Source organism: Herpailurus yagouaroundi, unplaced genomic scaffold (genome assembly GCF_014898765.1).
Source record: "Herpailurus yagouaroundi ecotype Mexico unplaced genomic scaffold, PumYag 67793, whole genome shotgun sequence".
In the NCBI taxonomy this organism is placed as follows: domain Eukaryota; kingdom Metazoa; phylum Chordata; class Mammalia; order Carnivora; family Felidae; genus Herpailurus; species Herpailurus yagouaroundi.
Genome location: NW_024420586.1, coordinates 10,547,863 through 10,558,974, shown reverse-complemented (window position 1 = coordinate 10,558,974; position 11,112 = coordinate 10,547,863). Strand labels below are relative to the sequence as shown.

General features: G+C 34.6%; 1 protein-coding gene across 1 annotated transcript in view; it reads left to right on the top strand.

Moving 5' to 3' along the window:
- DMD (dystrophin) overlaps window positions 1-11,112 on the top strand; it is a 2,039,083-nt gene that overhangs the window by 865,405 nt on the left and 1,162,566 nt on the right. The window contains exon 42 of the mRNA XM_040468816.1: window positions 8,568-8,762. Within this exon, the coding sequence (XP_040324750.1) occupies window positions 8,568-8,762 (195 nt within the window). The remainder of the gene's footprint in view (window positions 1-8,567; window positions 8,763-11,112) is intronic.

Here is an 11,112-nt window from a genome sequence, read left to right as displayed (position 1 = left end):
TGAACACCATGTTATAACTTATTCTTATCAGCAACTAAAATCTTAATTGTGTTTCCTTTTAAATAATTTAGATTTAAATTTAAATAGTCACATGTAGCTAAGGACCACCACATTGGGTGGTCAGTTATAGGCATCTTCACTATCACATTCTTATTTTTTATTTATTTGTTACTTGTCATTTATTTATTTACGTTCTTACTTATTTTTATGTCTTTCTTCCATTTTTTTTGCTTTCAATTCTAGTTAGTTAACATACAGCGCAATATTGGTTTCAGGAGTAGAATTTAGTGATTCATCATTTACATACAACACTCAGCGCTCATCCCAACAAGTGCCCTCCTTACTACCAGTCACCCTTCTAGCCCATCCCCCACCCATCTCCCTCTGTCAACCCACAGTTTGCTCTCTAAGAGACTCTTATGGTTTACTTCCCTCTTTTTTTCTCACTTCCCATATGTTCCTCTGTTTTGTTGCTTGAATTCCACATTTGTATCAGCATTATCAACAATAGCCAAACTATGGAAGGACCCCAAATGTCCATCGACTGATGAATGGCCATTTATTGTTTTTACCATTTTATTTTATATGATTCATCATGGTAAGTGTGCTCTCTAATCTCCATCCCCCATTTTCCCTCATCCACCCACCCATCTTCCCTCTGGTAACCATTAGTTTGTTCCCTATAGTTAAGAGCCTGTTACTTGGTTTGTCTCTCTCGCTCTCTCTCTCTTTTCCTTTGCTTATTTGTTTCGTTTCTTAAATTCCACATGTGTGAGATCATGAGGTATTTGTCTTTCTCTCACTGACTTAACACTATCATATTTTAATAAAAAATTCATTCAAAACCAGAATTATGCCCTGGGCATATTCAAAAATATGTACTTAGTTGCCAGATTAAATAATGTGGAGATAAATGATGCCCAGGTTTTCTCAGATGTTAGAGAAGTGTAACACATCAATTAATATTGTGAACCTGCTCTGCAAAATCTGCTCAGACTGGGAAGAGCCACAGGAATATAGAAATTAAGCAATATGGTAGTATGCTATATAACTGCAGAATTTAAAGTAATTCCAAAGTTATTTTTCTTGTGTTAATTTTATTTTCAATTTAAACTGAATGCATGTATATATGTATATGTGTGTTCATTTTCACGTGAACATATGAAAAATTCCTTTGCCAGGTGTTGCCAAGTTAACATGTCAGAATAGCTTCCTATCAGAAAATGGATACTAGATACATAAATGAAAAATTTTACGTGGACAGTTTGGGAGGAGTTCACAAGGATTAACTGTATGTCTTCTTGACTGTATGTCTTCTCAGATACGCCAATCCACTGAGAGGCACTGCGGGCCTCCATGAAGGGACCAAAATTAATATCTCCTAAAAGTATCTGTATAACAATATCCCAAATAATTGCTTCACTTTTGTTCACGTACAGTGTTGTACATTAATAACAGAGACAACTGACAAGCCAACTTGTGCACGTGTAACAGCGTCAGATAGTAGTGGGCACTGAATTCTAGAAATGTGACTTGCTTAAATCAGAAATAGATTTAAATCCATACCAATGAAGATTACATTATGAAATGAAGGAAACACTCCTGTGTGAATTTTGGGAATTCCAAAATAGAAATTCTATGACAGCTGCAGACCCCAGCAGTTCTGGTCAAACATGTAGTTTAAAAAATTATCTTTTTACGCTAATAATTTCTTTATTCACTTATTCAACAAGTATTTATGATAGCTTTCTATATGCTACGTACTATGCTTGAGTCTTTGATACGTATATTTTCTGTTGTAAGGCACCGAGGGTCTATAACCTTATCTGTGAAATTACCATGTTAGTTTTCTGGTGATTTCTTACAAGGTAGACGCTATATGTTCGCACTGACCTTAGTGGGAACCAAAACCCTTTTCTTTCACTTCTCTTACAGGCTGTACTTAGTGACTAGAATTCTACCAAGTCACTAATTTATGTTAATTTATTGAAAATCCTTATTAAAATGCAAATGTTATCCTGTGGAGGCTAACTCTTTAAACCACTATAAGCCATTAACACATTATCAAGATTTAGTTTATCAGTTTAAGTAGATATTAATTTAGCTTGGCCCTGAGGTGTAGATCTGATGGTATGGAAGAGAAGAATCGCCATGAGGCAGATCAATAAGCAAGTCCAGCAGCCAGACCCTTGATACAGGACACTATACATACCTGGCCTCCCAGAAGTAGGACATACGTAGAGCCTGGCAAATCCAGCTTCGACTGCACACCCATTTCAATGATACCCTGTCTTGTACCAGAAATTCGTTCCAATTTTAGAAGATAAAAAATGTGGCTCTAAAGAATGATGTTCTGCAATAATTTGCACTGATTATTATTTAGTGTTTCTTATTATTTTGAACAAAAAGGGGGTACATTATAAGCTTCTTGCAGTTTGTTGATCCTTAATGATCATTTGAGGATCGATCTGTTTTTTCTTACATAGCTTTACACAGACAATTTTCTAGATGCTGCAGTAAAGCGGGTGGGAATACCTAAGAGCAAACTCTCCATTACTATTTTCTGTATGAAAGATCATAACCAATCCATTAGGACTCATTAGGCTGATCATTTAAAGTCTTTCTACCCACCAACTTAATTAAACGCATAGAAGCCTGAGTATTGTGAAAATGCTAGTGTTGCCCTGGCATTTATGTGCATTCAGAACCGTAAACAGGAAAGACTAAACTTATACATATCTCATCTGCACCATATTCTGGTTTCTTGTGTGCTTTATTATTTGATTCTTTTTTGCTGAGGATTAATGTAGGATTTTTGGCCAAATTGGATTTTTTGACTTGCCTTTTTAGGCTTGTAATTTGACTTGCCTTTATAGGCTTGATCGAGGAGAAATAAATAAAAATAGCTCAGGTGTCTTTCTTACCATAATGATCCCTACAAGGAAACTTAATTGTCTTTCTCTGAATACTTTTGAAACTGAGAAAGGGAGCTGCCTAAGTTCTTTTCCATTTCCTTGTCATTTATGACGCATTAGAACCCATATAAAGTCTGTAATCCTGTTTGGGATTTATATGCTATTGTGTTATTATTTCAGAGTAATCTATATATTTAAGAATGCCCTTTTGAGGAAAGATAATCAGATATAAATGAACAGATTTTCATAATATGGGTCAGTTTAATCATCAATAAGTAATCTTGCTTTCTTTTAAAGATTTAGCCCATCTTTGTCTTTATTAACTCTAATGGAATTTTTTAAATGACTGCATTATTTTATTACATTTTTTGTCCAGATTCCAGTCTATTTGTGTTAGACTTTGAATGTGTTGATGTATTTTCTGTATACCATATTTATATTAGATATATTGGTATGTTAAGGAATATATCATAAAAATATGGGATATAGTACATTTTTCTTTTTGAGTTTCTTTGACCTCATAAATCATAAATGGGCCAGTAACCACAACCCATTTAAAATTTATATTGAGGTGAGAGAAATCGTTTAAATCATGGAGGAAAACATTTTGTTTTAAAAACTTAGATATAATGCAGTATTTGTTTCAAAACAGGATTGCTTCTCTCTTATGTAGTTATGTGGTCCTTCAAGAAACACATTTTAAGTGATAAAAAGAATGTGATAACTGGAGTTTCAGAGAAACCAAAGTTTATTGAAAACTTTATGAGTGATACCCATGCCTACGTACAAAGCTCAGAATCTCAAAACTGTTTTCACTTCACCTTTAGATGTTACAAATCATAGTTTTATCCTATCACAGTCCTTTTAAGCATCAGTTGAGTTTTCCATTTTTTAATAAAGATAGTACTTTGGGACTTTCTTCCACATCTCTTGATTTTCATTTCCAGAAAATAAAGACAGTATGTTCTTTTGGGTATATATCGTTAGATATGAATATGAACAGAGAGAAATAAAATGAATTAGTATGACTACAGCACTTCCTTGCTAATGATGCATGAATACCTATAATGATATAAGGTGGTAAAGAATATTAACAAAAGCAAGCTGATTTTCAAAAGGTTAGACAGGATTTGTACACATCAGAATTCAGAAGGATATAATTATTCAAGGCAGAGTTAATGAAATTCAGAGGAAAAGGCAAAATCTGAATATGAGTGCATGGATTTTGCATAAAGAGGAGAAAATGAACATGATACTTCCAATTACACTGATTTTTTTAAAAAATAACTGTGAGATTTTTATTAAACTAACTGCAAAGTCATTCATTGGTTATAGTGGATTTATTATAGACCTGCATGACTGTGTCAAACAATGATCTATTTTAAAGTGTAGATAGCAAACTACGTCTCCAAATTTCTGACTCTGTTGATTAAAATTTTGGTTGTTTCTTGTATATGCAACTTTTGTTTCTCTATATTAAAATTTATTGCACCTATTACAATTTTATAATAAAGGAGACTATTCAAAATTTATAAAACCGAATTTTCTAAAAAATGAGTTGATAGATTCCCAGTGGTGTCAAAGAATTATTTTGAGATTCTTGTATTTCTCATAAAAGCTCACAGGATCATTGCCTAGCTTTTCTCTAGTCAAGTGATAGGTACCATTTAACTTCTCCTGTCTATCATGACTGGATACCATGTATCAAGATGATAGGCAGAACTAAATCCTCTACTATCTCAGTCTTCATTAAATATATTCAATGTGTGGTTATTAACCTTTTAGAATTTTATTTACAAAATACACCTGAATCACTGTCCACAGGTAAATGTAACTGGATGGCATTTTAGGAATTATAGGGACTCTAGTTATTATTATTATTTTTTTTACAAAAGAAAAAAAGAAAGAAGATCACTGATTTATCAGTAGTGTAGGATGGCAAAGATTACATTGTTCTTCTCATTCATATCTTTCCTAAGTGATAGAATATGCCCTTCTAGTTCTTTGATTGTTCTCTTCAACCATAATAGTTTTAGTATTTCTCAGTATTCCGGAGAATATCTTCATGCCATGTGAGCATGGAGTGAATAGGTTATGCTATAATTAGTCCACTTATTTTCATGAATTGATACCATTTGCTCTAAGACTTGTATATGATAGTCTTGAAAATAATCGCAAAATACATATTAATAGAGCATGCCTCATGTGCAATATATTGGCAAATGTTTCTTTGAAGGGTATTGCCTTCAAGTTGGTGATGGTGATGGCTTCGTTCTTAAAGACAATAAAAAACAAAAATCGTTTCTGGAACCAGATGTAAAATTTCAATTCTTTGAAAACTTCTGAATTTAAATAGATGTCACCTAACAATCCCCTTAAGAGAGATTTCCATTGAAATATAGGTGAAAATGGTTTTGCTCTTGATGTGATGATGAATATTTCTTATGTGGGAAAGAAGCACTTGGATCAATATGTAATAAAATAATCTAAGACAGACATTTAGTCAAGTAGTGAAAAACTTAACAAATGTGAAGCCAGAGGACAGTGTGCAATGCACATTCGTAGATCCCTGGCTGAGGGCTACAGAACTTTGTGGTTAGCATTATTATTTAAGTGAATCTCATTTTTTAGTTTGTATTTAAATTTTTTAACGTTTATTTTTGAGAGAGAAAGAGCGACACAGAGTGTGAGCAGGGGAGGAGTGGAGAAAGAGGGGGAGACAGAATCCGAGTCAGGCTCCAGGCTCCGAGCTGTCGGCCCAGAGCCCAATGCGAGGCTCGAGCTCACAAACCGTGAGATCATGACCTGAGCCGAAGTCGGAAGTCAGAGGCTCAGCCGACTGAGCCACCCAGGCGCCCCTAAAATAAATCTGATTTTTAAAAAGAAAACCTTTATTTGAGTATAGTTGGCCCACAGTGTTACATTAGTTTCAGGTGTACATTTTTATAAAATTCCTGTATGTGCAACAAAATATCATTAGCCAAAAACACCAAAGAATTAGAAACTAGGGTTTTAAATTGTGTTTCTGGAAGTTAAGTCCAAGGCAGTAGTCAACTTTGAGTTTATTTTTAGTGCTTCTCCACTCTATTGTATTTAACTGTTAAGTTCCTTGCTGTCGATCATCCATAATTACTATATTTGCGAGTCATTAGTATGAATCTAAGATAACTGAGAGTGCCTCAAGGGTAGCTAATGAAGATCAAGGAAACTACATGTCAAAAAAGAAACAGAAGATGTAAAAACTTAGAATTATTTTCCTTTTAAGAGAAAATGATATGGATAGGCATTAAAACATTTTGGAACTCACACTGATCTTATTTTTAAGTTTGTTTGTTTCCATAGCAGCTGCTATGGAAGACAGTATGGAGGTTCCTCAAAACATTAAAAACACCAATACTATGTTATCCAGAAATCCGTCCAGCAATTCAAAAACCTTGAAATCGGGACTTCTTTTTTTACATTTATTTATTTATTTTGAGAGAGAGCAAGAGCACATGAGAGGGGCAGAGAGAGAGAGAGAGAGAGAGAGCAGGAGAGAGAATCCCAAGCAGTGTCCTCACCATCAGTGCAGAGCCCAATAAGGGGCTTGAACTCATGAACTGTGAGTTCATGACCTGAGCCAAAATTAAGAGTCAGACACCTAATCGAATGAGCCACCCATGCGCCCCCACGCTGATTTTTTTTTTTAATGAAATTCAGATGTTCTCTAAATATTTTGAAGATATGTCTCATTCTAAAACAACCTGCTTGGTTAAATGTATACATACACAAATACATGGATATATACATATGCAAGAGAGAAATAAACTACTACTTGTTTTCTACCCAACTTTGTCCCAAATAACAAAAACCACTACTGTATAAAAACTTACAGGTATAAAATGTATACAATTGAAAAGCAAGAAAATTGAACCATTACCAAAAAATACTGTAGGAACATTCTGGTTTCAGATAATGTAGAACTATCTTTCCTTCAGGAGTTGAAGAAATTTATGTAAATAAGAAAAACAACTTATTAACCTGGAAATTTTTAAGAACAACATCCACCAGTCTAATAGAATATATGAAAGTCATAATATATTCGATTGACTTGTGTTAACTCTACTAGTTAGTATTAAATTAATGTGTTAGTGGAAATTGCACATTCACATGTCTGCCGATTTATTTTTTCTTTTAAACTGCTGAAATGGTTTGAAATGAAGAGATTGAGAATTTAAATTTAAAAATATGTGGTTAAATCTGTGGGTTGTCCTCTTTAAACTGTAGCCCAAAATTCTATTATTATTTTGAATGCAGAATTAGAAGTGCAGGCCAATAATCATTCTATTCATGATGAAAGCATATGTATCATGTACTTTGGTCGAGATATACACACAAAATCGAATTTTGCAAAAAGTACAATTCTGTCATTTAAGCTAATTGGTGTAATTCTGTGAATTTGCAGTGTTATAAGTAAATGAGACATCTAAGTTGCAATTAATTATTTTCATATTATGTAAGAACTGAGTACAAGAATTCTGGACCTGAGAAATTAATAAGAACGCATACATAGTCCAGCTGATAATTTTACTCATCTTTACATGGATTCAGTCTGAAATCCTAAGCTCCATTTAATTGCATTCCTGCAGTAATGAGGATGGTCTTGTCATAAAACCTGTGCAGTAAGAAATGGCTGTGTTAGCATGCTTATCATCAGAACTCCTCTAGAGACCCTGTCACTGAAACCCTCAGCTGACCCCATCAACAGGCAGATGGCAGTTGATCAATTCAAAACGAAGTTCCTGGAAAACTAAGTTCAATTACAAGAGTTTTGTTGCTTATAGTATAGACAGAAAAGAGCAGAGGTCATCTCTCTCTCTGAATTTGCGTGCCAGATAGTATTTATTTCATGCTCTTATAAGGAATAAGGGAAGAGGTTCTATTGGCCAAATCCAAAAGGAATCTAAACTCCCAATGCCCATCGATCCTAGTGCTTGAATGGCAGGTAGGAAAGTGTAGACGGAGGACAGGCTAGTACTTCCTTAGACCTTAGGGTTTTCTGGAGTTCTCATTAAAATGGGAATCCCATTCTCAGTCTTCCTCATCTCGTGTTTCAGTTATCAGTTAACTTAACAAGAAACTAGCATCAAATAGGGGAGCCGATGTCTGAAATTTGGAGGAGAAGGATACTGAATATAAAGGTATATACCAGCCAAAACCACTTTGGCCCTCTTTTACTTCAATCAAGATTAAGGGGAAAAATATAGGAGAAGTTCCTTTGGTAGAAAAAAACCACACATGTAGACTACCCCTCCCCCAATTCTACTTCATACCTAATTTTCCAAGAAGCTAAGAATTACATTTTAAAAACCAATTATGAAAATCATCCTTTTCTTAGAGTAAAACCATCCCTCTCATGACCTTATAGCTCTTGGTCTTTCATTCTTATATTCGTGGTACTAACGTGTATGTATGTCTTATTTTTAAACGCTTCTAACACTTTCTGCAAGAAGAGGGTATATAAATAATAACCCTTTTACTAGACTTACCATCATGGATTTTTGTTCATTTTCAGCCCTCTGCCAGCTCTAGACTGGAATTTATATAAATTCAGTAGAGGTCTTTTCATTATTAGGAAGCTAAAAGAATTCTTCTTTTGTATATCTATACCAGCACACAGTCCATGAAGAATCGATGATGGCGATGACTGAAGAAATGCCTTTGGAAATTTCTTATGTGCCTTCTACTTACCTGACTGAGATCACTCACGTCTCGCAAGCCCTGTCAGAAGTGGAACAACTTCTTAATGCTCCTGACCTCCGTGCTAAAGACTTCGAAGATCTCTTTAAACAAGAGGAGTCTCTGAAGGTAAAAGCAAAGCATTTTTGTTAAATTTTACAAGATACTCATCTTGATAATTTGCAGGAAGAAAACAGTTGACCTAAATGTACACACTGAAGGCATTTTGACTCCCCTATCGAATTACTAGCACACTCCACGGGATGCTTAGTTGTAGAAATCCGGGGTAGAGAGAGAAACATAGAAGAGGGATTTTATAATATTTAATGTTGAGAGACTTTCTAAAAGAGGGAAGAAACAAAAAATAATAGTTTCACGTCGATTTAGGGCAGAAAGGACTCACCCAAAAATAAGCTTTGATAGGGGAACAGTATATTTGCACCTAATACATTCCTTTCTCCTCCCATAAAAGAGGGGATTAGAGGAGATTTTAAATTTTATCTATTAAAAAATACAAAAGAATAAATTATATCTATTGCCTATAGTTTTAACTTAATATATATATTCAATTTAGAATTAGTTCCAGTATCAGTACTATAATATATGGAGTCTAATCAAATAGAAAGCAATGAAATATTTTCTCTAAAATTACCAGCCAAAGGCTACCAACCAAATCCAGTTTTGTCTTTGTTTTTTTCAAACCACCAACTGCAAATTTCTGAATCCCAAATGAAGGCAAAACATGATGAGGGAATAGCCTTTGAATTATAGAGGGAAGTATCTGAACCTAAATGAACGCAGCATCAAGAAAATGTACACAATAATGTGGGCCTCAAGATAATTTTTGAGATCATACATTTTACACTCAGAATGAAATAGTATAGCTTGGTATTTTTTGATGCAAATAGTGGGAGATTATAGACAGAAGGTAAGTTCACTGTCAGCAGCACCTATTAGCCAAAGTGTCTTATACTCTAAATGATTTTTTGAGAACTCATTCCATATCACACATTTGTCTGCATAGGTATACAAATAGATAAAGCTGTTTGTTTGTTTTGGAAATCAGAGCTGCGGTATCTTGAGTCACTTGAATTTCCTATCTTATGTTGTATCAAGTAAGCTATAAAATTACATGCTAAAATAAAATAAGAAATGCATGGATCTCTGGAACTATTCCATCCATTTCAGTATGGTGTTCTTTCTTAGTATTTTTGAAATAAAAGTCAGATCGCTGACGGATACAGTGAAGAAAAGAAACCCAATTTCACATGACAGCACAGTTTGTAAGTTCATCATTGTCATTCAACATGTAAATTACTGCTAATGAGGTAATATTCATTTCATTCCATGTTCGTGGACATATGGGTCAGGAGAGCAGTGACCCTAAACTTATTAAGTTGCCCACTGAATATCTTTGTCTCCATACCTCTTAACCTGGCACACTCAGAATGATGGGCCCCTGGCTATGCTCAGCTAATCATTTGTTCTTCCAGATGTATTTAAGAGTATTCTAGCTATTGCCAATTGTGATGGTATTGATTACTGTGGTTTGTTTTTTTTTTTTAATTTTTTTTTCAACGTTTATTTACTTATTTGGGACAGAGAGAGACAGAGCATGAACGGGGGAGGGGCAGAGAGAGAGGGAGACACAGAATCGGAAACAGGCTCCAGGCTCTGAGCCATCAGCCCAGAGCCTGACGCGGGGCTCGAACTCACGGACCGCGAGATCGTGACCTGACTGAAGTCGGACGCTTAACCGACTGCGCCACCCAGGCGCCCCGATTACTGTGGTTTGTAAAGAGGTATTATTGCAGGTTTAATTTAACCGGATTATTGAATCCTCATGAGATGCATTTTTGGGCACAATTCCAGCTCACCACCAACAAATCTCCTGAAGCAGGGAAATGGGCTTCCTACCTCTGTGGGCCTTTTGAAGAGGATAGTTTTGATCTCAGTCTTTTCAATGAATATGTATTTCCTCTTAAAGGCATTCATCATTGTCATTATCCAGTAGTAAAAATAGAAAAGTAGCACATAAATTGTACAGCTGCTGGTTGGGAAGGTTTGAAATTAAATTGTGGTTGACTTTATTCCTGACAGATTTGCATGAATCAAATTACAGAACTGTAGTAGGCATTGTTGTGGTTTAACATACATATTCTTGAAAGTACAATACAACACAAGTAATGTGTAATAAGTTAAAATAATTACCTTCTGAACATAATACTGCTAATATAGCCCATATAATTTCCATAGAGTTATTGAATTAGAAAGCCACCTAATCATTTTGACAAAAACAAAGCAGATAAATACCTGTTTACATATGGAAATCTGCATTTAATAGCTAATACATGAGCTAAGGCATAACTAGCAATGAATGAGAAATACATAAAAACTATTTATTCTTATATCAAAGCCAATACTCGCATTGTGAATCAATTGACTGTGTTTGTATATAAAAATTTATAACCATTGCACA